Raw genomic sequence first — 18,877 nt, forward strand, 5'->3', positions numbered from 1 at the left:
TCTTTGTGGTTTTTTTCTTTTAATGAATTTTTTTTGTTTAATTTAGTTTATTAATGTTAATTTTTTTTATTTAGCTATCAGACTTTCATGATACGGATCTCGAGTTTAACGGGTTAACCAGGTTTGACGAGTTAACCTGAAATTTTTTTTATGCTTTTTTTATTTTTAATTAGTTTTTTTTGTTTAGTTTATTTTGTTAATATTAAATTTCTTTCTAATTAATATTTAGTTATCAAACTTTTTTCTATTTAGTTATCAAATTTTCATGACGTGAATCTCAAGTTTGACGGGTTAACCTGGTTTAAAGGGTTAACTCAGTTAATTCAGATTTTTTTTTCTTCATAAGTTTTTTTCTTTCTCTTGGTTTTTTTTCTTTGTTTTTTTTTTAATTAATCTATTTAATTATCACATTTTTATTACACGACCTTGCAGCCAGACCCACATCCAAGACTATTGGGTTTGGTATTGCAGCCAGACCCACCTAAACTTGGGTCATGCAAGTTTAATGTTATTATTAATATTATAAATATTACTCTTGGGTCACGCGTTGTAACTAGACCAAAGGCTCTTGGGAATATCTTTGTAAAAAGACCTAATACTCTTAGATCTTAGCCTTTTTTGATATTTTTTATGCAAGAAAAAAAATTATCCCGTGGCGTGTGCCTTTGTTTTTTTTTTTTTCTCTTTTCCTTTTTAAGCCTTTTACTATGGACTGCACACTGCAGTCCACATTGAAAAAGCTGACGCCTTTAGTTTTTTTAGTTTTTTTTCTTTTTTAATTAATTTTTTTTAATTTAGTTTCTTAATATTAAATTTTTTCTGTTTAATTATCAGACTTTCATAAAACGGATCCCAGGTTTGACGGGTTAACCCAGTTAATTTAGATTTTTTTTCTTTTTCTTCATTAGTTTTTTTCTTCTTATAAGCTTTTTTTCTTTTATTTTTTTCTTTTTATTTAATATTTTTTATTTAATTTAGTTCATCAATATTAAATTTTTTTCTATTTAGTTATCGACAGATGCCTTTAGTTTTTTTTTCTTTTTCTTTTTGCTTTTTTGCCCTTTTTATGCCTTTGACTGTGTACTATACAGTGCAATCCACAGTGAAAAGGCTGATGCCTTTTTGTTTGTTTTTTTTTTCTTTTTAATTAAGTTTTTTCGTTTAATTTAGTTTGTTAATGTTTAATTTTTTTCTATTTAGTTATCAAACTTTCATGACACGGATCTCGGGTTTAACGGGTTAACTTAGTTTGACGGGGTTAGCCCAGTTAGTTCTGTGTTAACCCGTCAAATTTTTTTTCTATTTAGTTATCAAACTTTCACGACACGAATCCCAGGTTTGACGGGTTAACCTGGTTTGAACGGTTAACCCCGTTAATTCAGACTTTTTTTTTTCTTTTTCTTCATTAGTTTTTTTTCTTCCTCTTGGTTTTTTTTCTTTGTTTTTTTTTCTTTTTAATTAATCTATTTAATTATCACACTTTTATTACACGACCTTACAGCCAGACCCACATCCAAGACTATTGGGTTTGGTATTGCAGCCAGACCCACTTAAATTTGGGTCATGCAAGTTTAATGTTATTATTAATATTATAAAAATTACTCTTGGGTCAGGCGTTGCGGCCAAACCCAAGACTCTTGGGTATAGCTTTCCAAAAATATCTAACAATTTTTTATCTTAGCTTTTTTTATTTTTTTTATGCAAAACAAATTGACCCGCCGCATCGCGCGGGTCATGTAACCAGTAACATATACTAAAACGCATCAGTGTTTTACTGTGGACTGCACAGTGCAGTCCACAGTAAATCACTGATGCCTTTAGTTTTTTTTTTTTGCTGAGCTGTCTTTTTTTTTCGTTTTTAATTTTTTTTTAAGTATTTCACTGTGCAGTCCATAGTGAGACGCTGAGCTGTCTTTTTTTTTTCCTGTTTTTATTTGTTTTTCTGTTTTTTTTTTGTTTTTAATTTTTCTTTTGTTTTTTATGCCTTTATGGGTTTTTTTTCTTTTTTCTTTGTGTTTTTTTTCTTTTAATGAATTTTTTTTGTTTAATTTAGTTTGTTAATGTTATTTTTTTTTATTTAGTTATCAGACTTTCATGACAGGGATCCTGGGTTTGACGGGTTAACCTGGTTTGACGAGTTAACCCGAATTTTTTTTTTTCTTTTTAATTAATTTTTTTCGTTTAGTTTAGTTTGTTAATGTTAAATTTCTTTCTATTTAATTATCAGACTTTCATGACACGTATCTCGGGCTTGACGGGTTAACTTAACCCATCAATTTTTTTTTTCTATTTAGTTGTCAAACTTTCATGACACGAATCCCAGGTTTGACGGGTTAACCTAGTTAATTCTGATTTTTTTCTTCTTCTTCATTAGTTTTTTTTTCTTCCTGTTGGTTTTTTTTCTTTTTAATTAATCTATTTAATTATCACACTTCTATAGCACGACCTTGCAGCTAGACCCACATCCATGGCTCTTGGTTCGGTGTTGCAGCCAGACGCACTTAAACTTGAGTCATGGAAGTTTAATATTATAATTAATATTATAAATATTACTTTTGGGTAGCGTTGCATCTAGACCAAAGGCTCTTGGGTATATCTTTGCAGAAAGACCTAACACTCTTAGATCTTAGCTTTTTTAAAAAACAATTTATGCAAAAAAAATAAATTAACCAGTGGCATATGCCTTTGTGTTTTTTTTTCTTTTCCTTTTTAAGCCTTTTACTGTGGACTGCACAATGCAGTCCACAGTGAAAAAACTGATGCCTTTAGTTTTTTTTTGACTTTTTTCTTTGTTTTTTGTTTTTTAATGATTTTTTTTAATTTAGTTTCTTAATGATAAATTTTTTTTGTTTAATTATCAAACTTTTATGACACGGATCCCAGGTTTGATAGGTTAACCTCGTTTGACGAGTTAACCCAGTTGATTCAGATTTTTTTTCTTTTTCTTCATTAGTTTTTTTCTTCCTCTAGGTTTTTTTTTTCTCTTTGCTTTTTCCTTTGTAATTAATCTTTTTTTTAATTTAGTTCAGTAATATTAAATTTTTTTATATTTAGTTATCACACTTTCATGACACGAATCTTAAGTTTGACGGGTTAACCTGATTTGGCGGGTTAACCCAGTTGATTCAGATTGTTTTTTTCTTTTTCCTCATTAGTTTTGTTCTTCCGATTTTATCTTTTAATATTGTATGCAATCCACAGTGAAAAGGCTGATGTCTTTAGTTTTTTGTTTTTGTTTTTTTATGCCTTTCACGGTGGACTGCACAGTGCAATCCACGGTGAAAAGGCTGATGCCTTTTTTTTAATTAATTCTTTTTATTTAGTTTATTGATATTAAATTTTTTTTATTTGGTTATCAAACTTTCATGACACGGATCTCAGGTTTGACGGGTTAATCCAGTTAATTTAGATTTTTTTTCCTTTTTCTTCATTAGTTTTTTTCTTCTTATAAGTTTTTTTCTTTTCTTTTAATATTTTTTTATTTAATTTAGTTCATCACTATTAATTTTTTTCTATTTAGTTATCGGCCGATGCCTTAAGTTTTTCTTTTTTTTTCTTATTGATTTTTTGCTGTTTTTATGCCTTTGACTGTGGACACACAGTGAAAAGGCTGATGCCTTTTTTTTAATTAATTTTGTTGATATTAATTTTTTTTATTTGGTTATCAAACTTTCATGACACGGATCTCAGGTTTGACGGGTTAACCCAGTTAATTTAGATTTTTTTTTCTTTTTCTTCATTGGTTTTTTTCTTTTTATAAGTTTTTTTTCTTTTTTTTTAATATTTTTTTTCAATTTAGTTCATCATTATTTTTTTTTTCTATTTAGTTATCGGCCAATGCCTTTAGTTTTTTTTTTTCTTTTTGTTTTTTTGTTGTTTTTATGCCTTTAACTGTGGACTGCACAGTGCACTCCACAGTGAAAAGGCTGATGCCTTTTGTTTGTTTTTTTTCTTTTTTAATTAATTTTTTTTGTTTAATATAGTTTGTTAATGTTTAATTTTTTTCTATTTAGTTATCAAACTTTCATGACATGGATCCCAAGTTTGACGAGGTAATCTGGTTTGACGGGTTAGCCCAGTTAATTTTGGGTAACCCATCAATTGTTTTTTCTATTTAATTATCAAACTTTCACGACACGAATCCAAGGTTTGACGAGTTAACCTAGTTTGAAGGGTTAATTCAGTTAATTCAGATTTTTTTTTCTTCATTAGTTTTTTTTTTTCATGTTGGTTTTTTCTTTGTTTTTTTAATTTTAATTAATCTATTTAATTATCAGACTTTTATGACACGACCTTGCAGTCAGACCCACATCCAAGACTATTGGGTTTGGTATTACAGTCAGACCCACTTAAACTTGGGTCATGCAAGTTTAATGTTATTATTAATATTATAAATATTACTCTTGAGTCAGTATTTGCAGCCAAACTCAAGACTCTTGGGTATAGCTTTGTAAAAAGACATAACACTTTTAGATATTAGCTTTTCTTATATATTTTTTTATGCAAAAAAAGTTGATCTGCAGCATCACGCGGGACATGTAACTAGTATATATATATCCTTTCACATTTGTTTAGTGGGCCGTGATATGCCATGGTCCAGATTATTTTTATTTTTAGAAAAATATATAATTAAGTGCTCCAAGCGTATTTTAAATAACAAAGAAAAATCTATAATTCAAGTTATAGATCTAATTAGATTAAATAAATTGGTTTTATCTTAATTAAATAATAAAAAATAAAAAATAATAGTAAATTGACCTATTGAGGCATGGATGGATAGGACACAAGTGGTTCCATTCTTGTTGTCTTTGTTTTTTTATTAAAAGCGATCATGTTTTTTTCTCCCTTTTTTTTAACCTTATTTATTTTAGTTTCATCTATTAGAATTTATTTAATTAGAGATTGGGCTCCATTATTATTTTTTATTTGCTTTCTATTGAATTTTTCACTTATTTAAAAAATAATTCAGGTTATCTCAATCACATTGGATTGTTTGATAATTAAACTTCAAAGTTTTATTCAATTTACTTTTGACAGAGTTACCTTGATATAACAAATAGGTCGCATATTTTGCATATCGACTCGAGTAAGGTTTTTCTTACTGTTTTTAGATTATATTTTTTTCTTCAATTTCATCCTATAATATTTTATTTGTTATAAATTGAGTTTTGAATTTTTTTTCATTTTATTTTCTACGGGGTTATCAAGTTCTCGTTTAATATTTTCTTTGTTATCATATAAAATCTTTCAATATTTTTTTTTAAGATTGATTTTTTATTTCAAAATTTTATTCAATTTAATTTTGACAGGGTTACCCCGATATCACAAAATAGACTGTAGATTTTGCATATCGACCCGAATTGACTCAGGTTAGGTTTTTCTCACATTTTTTGGATTATATTTTTTCCTTCAATTTCATCCTATAATATTTTATTTGCTATAAATCAAACTTTATTTTATTTTCCATTTTACTTTCTATGAGGTTATCAAGGTCTCATTTAATATTTTCTTCGTTATCATATATGATTCTTCAATATTTGATTTTTTATTTCAACTTCATCATTTGGTATTTGATTGTTTAGGAATTGGTGTTCATGCTTTTTTTTTCACTTTTCTTTAGATGCGGTTATCTTAGTTTTATGTCAATGATCGCGGTGTTGGTGAGTTAACCTGGTTTAACTCGATTTTTTTTTTGTTGCTTTTTTTTAAAAAAATATTTTTTTTTCAATTTCTTTCTTTAACATTGAGTTGTTTAATAATTAAATTTCATGATTTTATTCAATTTGTTTTTGAAAGTCACTTATTTGGTATGCTAACATGGATGAGCTTGAACTAGGTTTTTTTTTTTAACCTTTTTTCAATTGTTATTTTTATCATTTTATTTACCATTGTTCTATTTTTTTTATTTGCATTATTAAATTAGTAGAGATTTTAAATTCAATCGAGTCAATAACCCGAGTTTTAATTTTATTTTTATTTTTTAGAAACACTTAAACACACTTAATTTTTTTTACATTAAAAAATAAGATCAACCTACAATATAGCATGATGCACCTATCTAATTATCACTATTTCGACTTTATATATATATATAATTTTGAACCGAAACCTAAAGTTGGAGTTTTTGGTGTGAAATAAGAATAAAGAGAAAGCTATGACACGTGTTAGGAATTTGACGTGAGGAGCAGGGAAATTCCATGACTCCAACTTTCCCCAAGGTCAATAAAAATGAATAAGAAAGCGTACGTGTCAATCGGCTATTGGCAAACACACGTAACAGGTCTGGAGCGAAGGGTTTTATTTCTCATTGATCAGGAGCAAGAAGACTGTGAAACAGAGAGAAATCAAAGAGAATGAGAACGCAGTCAGAATTGCTATTAGCTCTTTCAATCCTCTTCTTTCAATCTAATCTTTTCTGCTATGCGCTATATGGGCCTTCATCTCCTGTACTCCAATTAAATCCTTCCAACTTCAAGTCCAAGGTAACTTTCTGATAAAACAAGATTGTCTTGTTTGGTTTCTGAGAAAGACCCGAAAGAACAATTTTTTTTTTCTTTTGTTGTTTAGAGATATTCATAATTTTATTGAACTAATGCTTCCTTGAATATTGGTAATGCAGCTAAAGGAATTTGGTGTTTAGTTACTGCCAAGTTATTTGAAATTTGGTCAGATATTTTAGATCTGACATGTAATTATAGAATTTTCTTATGTAGAAATAATTTTGTTGATGATGAAGAATATTGATTATTATTATTATTAAAAAATGATTCGTTTTTTTAATCATGATAAATTTGCAGGTATTGAACTCAAATGGAGTGGTTCTTGTAGAGTTCTTTGCACCATGGTGTGGGCACTGTAAAGCTCTCACTCCAACTTGGGAGAAGGCAGCTGCTGTTCTGAAAGGTGTTGCAACCGTGGCAGCACTTGATGCCGATGCCCACCAGTCTCTTGCTCAGGTTTTCTTCCTATATTACTAAGTAGTTGGACCCGCTTAGAAAGAATTCGTTGTTAGAAAACCTATTGTTCTGCTTTGAGAGTGATGTGTGTGTAGTTTCTACAAACATTATTTATAGTGGTTTTGGGATCTAAGAAGAATTTTTGCTATGAAAAGCTCATTGAGTTTTTCTAGTTGTCTATCATATGCCTTTCTGTTGAAGGGCAGATGAAATTTTGCATTTTATTTACTTTAGAGGAGAAATTATTTTTTTGTTTTCTTTGAGGTAATTTTCACTACATTTACTCTCTAGATAAATATCTTTTCTTTCCTGGAAAAGCTTTAAATTGAAATATATATTTATAAGCTCAATTTTCCCATTTGGCCTGCTGTGAGTTGTCATTTTTCTTGTAATACGAACCACCTAAATCTTGTAGAGAGATGAATCCTAGCTAAGTGATCCAAATTTCCTGTTTTTGTGTTTTTCATATGCCAACTTTATGTTTGTGGAACCAAAACTGTTTGATTGCTATGCAGGAATATGGGATTAGGGGTTTTCCGACCATTAAAGTGTTTGTACCTGGGAACCCTCCAGTAGATTATCAAGGGGCTAGGGATGTGAAACCCATTGCAGAATATGCACTTAAGCAGGTTTGTTCTGTTTGAAAAATATCTGAATCTCCCCCCACTGTGTTTTGGCCTAACAATGCCATTCTTGTACAGATAAAAGCACTTTTAAAGGATCGTTTGAATGGAAAGTCAACTGGAGGATCTAGTGAGAAATCTGAAACTAGTCTATCTGTAGAATTGAATTCCCGCAATTTTGATGAGCTGGTACTCAAAAGTAAAGAACTGTGGATTGTCGAGTTTTTTGCACCTTGGTATGTGTCCTTTGTGCCGGAAGCGATCTTCTATGGTTAATCTTTACTTGCTAATGATTAGTGGCTATATTTTGCTTGAGCTGCAGCACTTTATGAACTGAAATGACAGCGATCATATGCTATAAATACCATCCTAAGCAAAACAAAGATATGACATGCATGTATTCATGAGATACTGACTTTGTAGCCTTCTTAGGTCACTGTTGAAGAAGAATAAATAGTCCTGCTAAGTGTCCTGGAAGAAAATTGACATAGCTATCTTTCTTTCCTTTTTGCTGTGTTAAAATATCTTTATTTAGTGATCATAGAATGGTTGTTTGGATATGATATATGATGAAGTATTCCTAACGAGCAAGTTCAAAAATTATCTTGTTGCTTGCCTGCTATAAGTTGAATTGCGAAAGCTAGGTTTGAGAATAAGGCATCATGTTGCTCTTCTCTGCATTAGCTATTTGGTGACAAAACATATCCTTGCTATAATTTTCAAGGTGTGGTCACTGCAAGAAACTGGCTCCTGAGTGGACGAAGGCTGCCAATAACTTGCAAGGGAAGGTGAAGCTGGGTCATGTTGACTGTGATTCTGAGAAGGTAACACATCGAGCTTCAGATTCTTTTTATTCATAGCTAAATCTTGCTTTCCACATAATATATGTACGAACACTTATCAGGGAAATTGTTTTAGCTGTCTTTTTTGTCCCTTGAGTCAGCATACTTTTATGTTTAGATTAATAGGGTATGGTTTTCTGAGAAATTGTAATGTGGTGCTAGGTAACTTTTTTAAGTATTCAAGCTATGAGTTATAAGATTAAATGTTTTGGGCAATATATGTATGTATTTGTACTTCATAGAATGCAAAGATGAATATGTTTGCTGTTCCACCATGAACAAGAGATCTCAGACAATCTACACGTCATTCATCAAAAATCCACAGTTCTCCTTTTGTTATTTCCATAACGTTTCAAATTAAGCAGTTATTTTCTGTAGTTAAACTTTTCAAATAATTTTGTTAAATGACATGGAAGTGCTGGGGTGGGGTTTTCAGTCTCTGATGAGCAGGTTCAATGTACAAGGATTCCCCACCATCTTGGTGTTTGGTGCCGATAAAGATACTCCTATACCATATGAGGGTGCTAGAACTGCCTCAGCCATTGAATCATTTGCTTTGGAGCAGCTGGAATCAAATGTTGCACCACCTGAAGTGACTGAGCTGACCGGCCCAGTACGCCTTTGAAATCCCTAACATTATCTTGATTTCAGTGGATCTTTTATCATGAGAGCATTTTTATAACCATGATTGTTTCATGTATAGGATGTGATGGAAGAGAAGTGTGGTTCAGCAGCCATCTGTTTCGTTGCTTTCTTGCCCGACATTTTGGACTCCAAGGCAGAAGGAAGGAACAAGTACCTTGAGCAGTTGTTATCTGTTGCTGAGAAGTTTAAAAGGAGCCCTTACAGGTAAGTTGCTGACAAATCAGTTTATATTTCTCTGTGTGTGCTTGTGTGTGTGTTGTGATTTTAAATTATTCTTGAATATGTGAAGGTCTGTACACCTTAGGAACCATGATGTTTATGGAACCCAAACATGTTGAAATTTTTTGCTGACTAGCATTTCATGCCTGCAGCTATGTCTGGGCAGCTGCTGGTAAGCAGCCAGATCTTGAAAATCGGGTAGGTGTTGGTGGATATGGATATCCAGCTCTGGTAGCCTTGAATGCGAAGAAAGGAGCGTATGCCCCACTTAAAAGTGCATTTGAACTTGAACATATTGTGTAAGTGTACTATTTTTAACTCATCTTTGCACCTTGTTGTCAATGAACGAAACTTTAAAAATCAGCAATTTGCTTTTCCAGAGAGTTTGTCAAGGAAGCCGGGCGTGGTGGGAAGGGAAATTTACCTTTGAATGGCAATCCAGAAATAGTGAAGACTGAACCATGGGATGGTAAAGATGGAGAGATCATCGAAGAGGATGAGTTTTCCCTTGAAGAATTAATGGGAGAAGATGCTGGAAGCAAGGATGAGTTATAACCAACTTGAAGCACGCTTAAAGGAGGAGAACGAAATTTTAGCTTGGATACGATTTTGATGTCGCCGAGTAATTTGTCTGTGAGTCTTTTTCTTGTTAGGATGTTTGTCAATCTTCAAATCTCAAGTGCTACCCTTAAAAGAGGTTGTTGTTGAGGAACCGCTATTGATCACAATGAATATGGTTGAACTTTCCATGGCTGTATCACATTTACTCGAAAGTTTCCATGGCAGATTCCCGCTCTTCTGTAGTGTTGCTCTTTTCTCCATTATTCAGAAGCTGCAGAATTTACAATCACCATGCCACTACCCAGCCATGTGCTGGAATGGTTTCGTTAATCAAATTATCCGTGAAAAGAAAAGCGGCACAACAAAATTTGGCTCTTGCTCCCCCGGCAATTTTGGTTCACGACGATGAAAAGTTTGAGAAAAAGGAATTTAGTGTTTCTTCTCAAAATGCCCTTTAGACTATATTAATTTAAAGAAAGGAAGTGGTTATGGTTTCTATCATCTGAGGAATTAAGTTGGTCATGATATCGTGAAGCACCTCCTCCACCTCTTCTTCTTCTTCTTCTTTTCTTGTCCTTTTTATAAATTATTCATCTTTAAAGAAATTTCATTAGCTAAAGTTTTATATTATGGTAGAAAAACAAAATTAAAAGTGAAAGGACAAAAATAAACTTGGTGGGAAAAGTATATCATCGCTGGTTTTTTAATTTTTTTGATTCTATTGATTTTTGTTTCTTTGAGTGATTATGAAGTGTTTGGGGGTAGATAAGTGGTTTATAGAGATTTTTATGGTAATTTGAAAGTGTTTTTAGGTGAAAATAAATGAGAAATGAATTTTTAAGCTAAACCTGATTCTAGTAAATCAAAGATATTATTATCAAATTTAAAATTCATAATTATAATTTTACTTGGAAATCAGGACCTCCCAATGGTTGACGCCAACTATTGTTTTGGATCCTTTAGTCAGTTTGGTCCTTGATTATATATGAACTCTTCAATTACATGCAAAATTGCACCTCACTTTAGTTTAAGTCATTTTCTTTCAATTTAGTTTCTAATTATATAATAAGTTAATAACTCTTCAATTTAGACTTGAATTCAGGTTGAACTAAGCCAGTGCAGGGCCAATCAAAGAGAGAATACGGAAAAGGGAAAGAAAAATGACATCTGACCGTCTGAGTTAACACGTTTTGATCGTGCCCATTTCTCTGAGTTGCAATTTTTTCTTTTAACTATAGTTGATCATGGGGTGATATGCTTGGTCTCAGCCTAAAAAATAAAAACAAGAAAATATATCATAGTGATTTTGTTTTCTAAAAGCTGACTCATGCTTTCGAGTCACCTTTGACCCCATTCAATCAATTTACTCACTCGAGTCAACTTGTTAGTTTGAAGTTCGGTCTATGCAAACATTTAAGGTCGAGAGGTACCGTGTTTATCCGCTAGACCAAGATTTATGGTACCGGAAAAGAGTTCCCGACAGCCTGCTCATTTGTTTTTACTAATATTGAGTTTCGTCAAGGTTTTCTTTGTATGTTATGAGACTGCAAGAATATTACCGGCACCTTAAATCTGCACTGGCAGCGAGCTCAGGCAACAAAACCAGTAGGAACTAAATCATTTACCCAGTAAAACCGACCGCTCTAGCTCTAGCGTCTCTTCAGCGCAAGCAGCAGAGCATCATCCAAAGCATTGCTACCTTAAATTTATTCCCATCCACTCCACTAAAGTTTGCTGTGAATGGCCGAAATACTAGCTGCAACTAGAGCATTTACTACAATCCCTCTACCTTCAAAACTTAGCTGGATACAAGGATCCATTTTTTTTTTTAACCGAACAAATCCTTTGGGAGGCCGCTAGTTCATCGCATTTACAGAGTTCGATGAAGTATATACCGCAACCATTTACAAGTTATTGATTAGGATGTTGGTTAGCATTCAGCTGTGCGTTTTTCTTCCTTCATTTCATTTGATCGTCGTTGTTGCACAATCGTTTTGTCATCTTTATCTTGGAAAACTTGGAGTTGTATCCATAGCTATGATTCTAGATCAGTTGTGCTCACAAGACTTGTTGCAGAGACACTTGTATATGGAAAGAATACGAAACCCCAACTATGATTCATGAAGGTTAAGATTACCTTAAATCTTGATTTTTTTTTTAATTTCATCTTCCAACGATGAATTTATTAAAAATTAAATTTTTTTATTAATATTAATATTAATACTCGAACCATATTACACTCCTCAGTCAAAACTAATAGTAATGCATTAATTGATGTAGCCGGTGAGCATAACATGTCCGTGCTAGCTATTACAAGACAAACCCAAAAGGAAAGTTCATAGAGAAGCCTGAAATAGATAAAGAGTACAAAATCAGTACGTGAATATATATTTTTTTTTCATAATTATTAAGAACCTAATGGAATATATATATATATAAAAACCCATTTATAAAATAATCACACAAAATATGTGACGAGCATATATGGCAATGCTGCCGTGCACACCACGCACATAAGACCATCAAATAAACTTGTAGAGCACACGCTTCACCACGTAATTTGCAACGATCTGATTTGTCTTCTGCGTGGGATGGAAAGAATCCCAGAAAACATATTTATCTGCATCCGAGCATGTCAGAAGGCTATTTTGAGCGCATGCATAGCCCATCTCATACATTCCAGTCGCACAGCATGCCACAGAGGTAACCTCAAAACCTGCAAATTATAGCAATTATGTTATAATTAACTCTCAATTAAATTATAGGATATTTAATTGCTCAACGGCTGAATTATTATATATATATATATATATATATAAAGGGACAGTAATGTCATTACCAATTATTATTGTAATTAAAGCCATTAATTTTTTTATTGTAGCAATTAAAGTACAATGAGTAGGAAGTTTATAAATAAGATGGATGCATCTCTTTCTGAGCCGGTGTCGATTCATGGAAACCGGTCCCATCCATCACAACCTGCCTGATGGACACTGATTTAATGTGCGATTGTTTTATGGTTTAAACTGTATTTATTTATTTATTTGCCTTTTATTATAAAAAGAAGTAGTTAAATTATTTTTTTATATATATTTTTTTATAATTAAAAAATTAGTAAATACAAACAAAAATATCGATTAAATTTTTTTGTTAATATATTATGATGACCTTTATTGACAGAACTTTCCATCTCTATATATATCGGTAAACATCGATAGAAAAATATTCTCGATATATACCAAGAGAATTGCAATGGAAAAATATAAAATAAAAAGAAAATAAAAAAATATGATAACGTGTAATTTTTACAGCAATATTATGTACACTCGTAAATATACCGATAGAAATCTTTTTTCGATATGTAGTGAGAGGATTATATAAGGTACTATAGTAGGATTTAAAAAAGATAAATTATATGGTGATGTAATATTTTTTATGACAGAATAATCAATGAAGTTATTAATAGAATAATTACATCAATAATGCATATCATCAATAATATTTAATGTATGACTGGATGATTTACCATTCTCTCATTTCTAAATATCATGCGAGTCCTCTTCCCCTTCTTCATTCCTAAATATCTTCTTCATTTCTAAATATCATATGATCATGCCTTTCAGGATTCTTGCCTTCTTTTGTAACGTGAGTTTAATTGCAAGATATAAGTAATTAATTATTGAAAAACAAAATGAAGAGTTTTTAAATAATGGTTTATTAAAATTTCAATTGCAAATAACAATACTTTTCATAATCTTTATTTATGACGTAAACTCACGTATCATTATTGTAAAATTTCTAGAAGTTATATTTGAAAGGGGAAAAGAATGAATGCATGCATGACTGTAAGAAGTTAGAAAAGGCATAAATAGCAGCAACAACTTACCATACAGTGAGGGTCTTCTTATGATTTGCATGAAAATGAAGTAAGGATTTGAAAACACCAAGTTGATCCCAGGAAGTTCCTTGTTTAGTCTCTTCACCAACTTGCTTAACTTGTCATTGAACTCCAAAGCCACAGTGTTATAACTCTGCACACATTCACGCCCACCCATTAAATTCGTGTTTCTTTCCAATGGCATACAACCCATCGGAGGGACCCCCCCGAGGGATATTTTTCGAGCACCTAGACCATAGAGTTCCCTGACAAAGTTTTCGGCAATTCCTGCAAGGAAATTTTCATATTCTGAGATGGTGTACTGTGTTGATCGGCGGCCGCCGGGAAAGGCATAGTAGTTCTCCAGGAAGTCATTTGTTCCTATGCTTATCATGTGTATACCCTCATTTATAATTTGCTTAGCTTGAATTTCTCCAAGATGGGCCCTCAGTTTCATCTGATAGCCCTTGTAGAACAACAGCTGCTTCCACAGTGGTATCACAGACTGCAAGACAAACAATATTGTGCCATGACAGATAAAGTTAATTGTGTTCATGGATAATCATGATGACCACAAGCTCCTACAGTGACTTAAAAACTGTAACTTAGCCATAAATGTAGCATGGTGTAGTGCAATTAGCTAGGGACGAATTGGTATAGACTGTTCATAAATGACGAAGTAACACATACATACATACATACAAACATACATATATATGTGCGCGGGGGCGCCACGAAAACTGAAACTTGATTGGCACTTACTAGCACATCACTAGTTGCATTATCGTAGCCAGTTGCAGCAGAAGCAAAGGTAACTCCAACAGCAAAATCTGATATGTTATATGCTGTATCCAAGTAGGCTGGAACTGCTGACCTGAGTCCTAGAGCCTGAGAGATAAAATCGGTGGCGATTCGACCATTTGAGAACCTCCCGGTAGGACGACCCCCAGTAAAGTCACGACCATAGGGCTCAAAATTGCTCCTAGCAAGCGTTGGAATGAAATTGTTATTTCCAGCATCAACAGAGGAGTCCCCAAAGACGATAACAGCCGGAATTTTTGCCTGAATTGTTATGACCAGAGTTAAAAATTGAGCCAACGGCAAGAACCATGAAATGAACAACACGTTTGCCATATTTTTCTCCCTTGACTAGCTAGCTAGCCTGTTTCTGTCTCACTACAACTCGGAATAGCTAGCGAGAAGCTTGCGATACATAAATACTAGGAGCAGTACTGTTTGCTGGAAAGTAAATGACGAGGCTGATTTTCAAGGGCTTGTGGAGAAGGTCGTTGGCTATCTTAATTGCGACTAGACAAGGAGATTCATAATTACGCGTGGGGGCAGAATGGCAGGGATTCATACTTTTACAAGGGCATTTTTCTTCCCTTTCTTTGGACTCGAGGGATATAAATGAAAGAATATATATTAATTTGCCTTGCGCAATGTTCGCGGAATTTAATTTTATTTACTTTAGTTGTAATGAAAATAAATCTTTATAAGAAAGATCAATAATGATTTAAGTTCTAAAAAATATAAATATTATTAGATGAGTTTTTATTTTCTTATTAATGTATTTTTTTATTCTTACAAAAACATATATTTTTCATTAGCAACATGTTTTTTTTTAATAAAAAACTAGAGGTCATAAAAATCTCAATCAATTGAATTTAGTTGAATTGAGGAGGAAAATTGTATCTCTTCAACTTTTCTTGTTCATTTATTTCTTTTTTTTTATGAAAAATATTTGTTTGTTTTTTTACAAGAATCATTGTTTTCTAAACATAAACTTATCATGATCTAAACAGAAATGTTCAACAAAAAAATCATAACCTGATAATTTGTATGAGATAAAAAGAAAAAATAAAATAATATTTAATATGAAAAAATACCATAGATTTGATTTGAAGGGTAAAATTAAAAATTATTATTATTATTAAATTTGTAAAAAGAATATTATTACTATTAAAAAAATAGTAATAAGATTGGTATGGTTTCAGACCCAAGGCCACTAGGGTCTGGCATGTTTAATATTATTATTACAATTATAAATATTATTTTTATTTTTATTATTATTAATATAATTATTAATAAATTAAAAAAACATTATTACTATTAAAAAATCATAAATTTAATTTGAAGGGTAAAATTAAAATTTATTATTATTATTAATTTTTTAAAAAATATTATTGCTATTGAAGAAAAATCATAAATTTGATTTGAAATTTAAAATTAAAAACTATAAGAAGTTTGGTCATGCATGTTTAATATTATTATTATTATTATTATTATTATTATTATTACAATTGTTAATAAATTTGAAAAAAATATTATTACTAATGAAAAACAATTGATTTGATTTGAAGGGTAAAATTATTATTGTTGTTGTTGTTGTTGTTAATGTTGTTTACATAATTATTAATAAATTTGAAAAAAAATATTATTACTATTGAAAAAAATAGTAATAAGATCTAGCATATTTGCCAGATCTAAGGACGCTTGAGTCTGGCTTGGTTACCAGATCCAAGATGCTTGAGTCTGACATGTTTAATATTAGTATTAATATTATAAATATTTTTATTTTTATTATTATTAATATTATGAATATAATTATTAATAAATTTGAAGAAAAACATTATTACTTTTGAAAAAAAACCATAAATTTGATTTGAATGGTAAAATTAAATTTTATTATTAAAAAAAAATTTTAAAAAATATTATTACTATTAAAGAAAAGCCATAAATGTTATTTGAAGGGTAAAATAAAAAACTATAAGAACTTGGGTTAAACATCTTTAATATTATTATTAATATCATAAATATTATTATTAATAACTATTATTAATATAGTTATTAATAAATTTGAATAATATTATTACTATTGCAAAAAAAAAAAAACAATAGATTTGATTTGAAGGGTAAAATTAAAAATTATTATTATTATTTTCATTATTGTTTATATTATTTACATAATTATTAATAAATTTTAAAAAAATATTATTACTATTGAAAAAAAAAAGTTATAAGGTCTGACATGTTTCTAGACCCAAGGGCGTTTGAGTGTAGCATAACCGCTAGACTCAAGGCTCTTGAATCTGGCTTAACCGTTAAACCCAAAGAGCCTATAAAAAATAGAATTAAAGAAAATTAATTAGGATTTCTGTTTAGGATACTTCAATGATAATTTAATTTTTTATATATATATAAAAAACAATAATTAGGATTTCTGTTGAGAACACTTCAAGGGTAATTTAAATTTTTTTTATAAAAAATAAAAACAAATTTATAAAAAAAATTAATTAGGCATGACTGTTAGATCCAAGTCGCTTAGGCCTGCCTGGTATTGCTGCCAGACCCAAGGCGCTTGGGTCTAGCACGACCACTAGGCTTAAGGGAATTAAAACATTCTCTATACTCTTGAATATTTTTTTGACATTTAAAAATAATAATATCAACCCGCTGCGAAGCGCGAGCCAATATACTAGTAAGACACTAAGAGATGCCAAAAAAAAAATAGAAGATTGAATAAATTGAAAAAGAAAGACAAAAAGCTTCTCTCTCTTAAAAAAAAAACATTGGCAGAAAAAAAACTCCTTCCCTGTCATCTCTCTTCAACTTCTCACTGATAGCTCACCTTCTTCAGCTCATCTCCAGCCATTTTTCTACCATAGTAACACCAACAACCCATCCATAAACCACCACAACCTTGTCCTCCTCATAGATAGCCTGGAAGAAATGCAGCAACTCCTTCCATCTTTATAGTCGATCACCGACACCATACCATAACCCCTCTCTTTTCTGATCAACAAGTCCAGCTACTACTGCCTTGCCTCTTTCTTCTCAATGCCAACGCTTCACCGCGGGGTTGTATTATTTTTTTATATAAAAAATAATGTTCATCTGCTGCAAGCGTGTTTTATGAAAGAAAAAAAATATGTTACTTGAGTCATAAATATGATTGCGTCGAAAAAACTAACTTTAATTCAATTAGATGAAAAAAAGAAATGACATAGAAGAATGAAATGGGGTAAAAAGAAAAACATGAAAAAATCAGTCTTGGTCAACTCGAGTTGGCATGACAAACCTGTAACCCGGACAATCAAAGTTTAGCCAACCTAGAACATCGCGCCAAACCCGCAACCCAAATCATGAGATTCCAAAACCTCGATAAAAAAAATAAAGATGATTATAAAGCTTTTTTAAAAAAAAAATGTGTTAACTTTTCAAACTTGTGACCCATATTATTAGACCCAAATCACTCAATCTGAAAAAATCATGAGTCCAATTCCCAATCAATCAAATAATAAATGATGAAATTAAAAAAAATCAATTATACAAAAGGATTTTAAAAAAAATATAGCAATTAAAAGAATGAGGATGAAAATTGAAAAACAAAATTAATTTTTTATTTGATTGAATGATGAAATTGAAAAGAAAAATCAATTTAGCAAATGAACCAAAAAGAATGAGGATCAAAATTGACATAAAAAATAAAAACAATATTTTGATTGAAAGGTGAAATTGAAAGAATAATAACTTTTACAAAAAGGTCAAGAAAACAATTAGAAATAAAAAAAAATAAGGACCAAATTGAAAAATACAATACCATCAATTTAAATTGAAGGTTGAAATTGAAAACCAATAAAACTTTTAGAAAAGGCCCAAGGAAAAAAATCAAAATCAAAAGAATGAGAACCAGATTGGAGAATATAATATTTGGTAAATTGAGATTGAATGATAAAATTGAAAACAAAGAAAATTTCTAAAAAGGGCTAAGATCAAAAATTAAAAATAAAAAGAATGAGGATTAAAATTGAAATATCAACAATAAATAGGGTCAATTTGTAATTTATTAGGGAGAAGAGAGAGAAAAAAATAATAAAAAAAGACCTACCACGACAAATTAGGTCATAACTAGAGTCATACGCTACATCAACAGGAAGAGGACACACTAACACTTCCAACAACATGATGAAAGGCTATTTTTGGATGTCGAGAGGCACTACATGTGCCGACCAAAAGGCGTGGCGCCTCTCACACGTCCCCGGGAGTCGTCCAGGCGCGCCCACCTTTTTCTTTTTATTTAGCCAAATATAAAATTGCCTTTAAGCTGACATGATAATTACAAAAAAAAAACCCATTATGAAAATACCATAA

General features: G+C 31.0%; 2 protein-coding genes across 3 annotated transcripts; one reads left to right on the forward strand and one right to left on the reverse strand.

Annotated features, from left to right (window-relative positions):
- The first annotated feature begins 6,285 nt into the window (after positions 1 to 6,285).
- Positions 6,286 to 10,070, forward strand: LOC7468535 (protein disulfide isomerase-like 2-3). Its single transcript, XM_002320458.4, has 9 exons — positions 6,286 to 6,482; positions 6,798 to 6,956; positions 7,472 to 7,585; positions 7,658 to 7,815; positions 8,304 to 8,403; positions 8,858 to 9,034; positions 9,125 to 9,270; positions 9,438 to 9,584; positions 9,666 to 10,070. The coding sequence occupies exons 1-9, from the start codon at positions 6,354 to 6,356 to the stop codon at positions 9,838 to 9,840; spliced, it is 1,305 nt and encodes a 434-aa protein (XP_002320494.2). The 5' UTR covers positions 6,286 to 6,353; the 3' UTR covers positions 9,841 to 10,070.
- A 2,023-nt stretch (positions 10,071 to 12,093) lies between these two features.
- Positions 12,094 to 14,966, reverse strand: LOC7468536 (GDSL esterase/lipase At2g04570). 2 transcript variants are annotated; one of them, XM_024584788.2, is made up of 4 exons: positions 14,486 to 14,966; positions 13,733 to 14,228; positions 12,360 to 12,562; positions 12,094 to 12,194 (listed from the first exon to the last, which is right to left on the reverse strand). In XM_024584788.2, the coding sequence occupies exons 1-3, from the start codon at positions 14,855 to 14,857 to the stop codon at positions 12,369 to 12,371; spliced, it is 1,062 nt and encodes a 353-aa protein (XP_024440556.1). In that variant the 5' UTR covers positions 14,858 to 14,966; the 3' UTR covers positions 12,094 to 12,194; positions 12,360 to 12,368. The 2 variants fall into 2 exon arrangements, with proteins under 2 accessions (XP_024440556.1, XP_002321155.1); XM_002321119.4 differs by having other exon boundaries at positions 12,094 to 12,562; positions 14,486 to 14,965.
- Between the last annotated feature and the right edge of the window lie 3,911 nt (positions 14,967 to 18,877).

This window comes from Populus trichocarpa, chromosome 14, assembly GCF_000002775.5.
Source record: "Populus trichocarpa isolate Nisqually-1 chromosome 14, P.trichocarpa_v4.1, whole genome shotgun sequence".
Lineage (NCBI taxonomy): Eukaryota > Viridiplantae > Streptophyta > Magnoliopsida > Malpighiales > Salicaceae > Populus > Populus trichocarpa.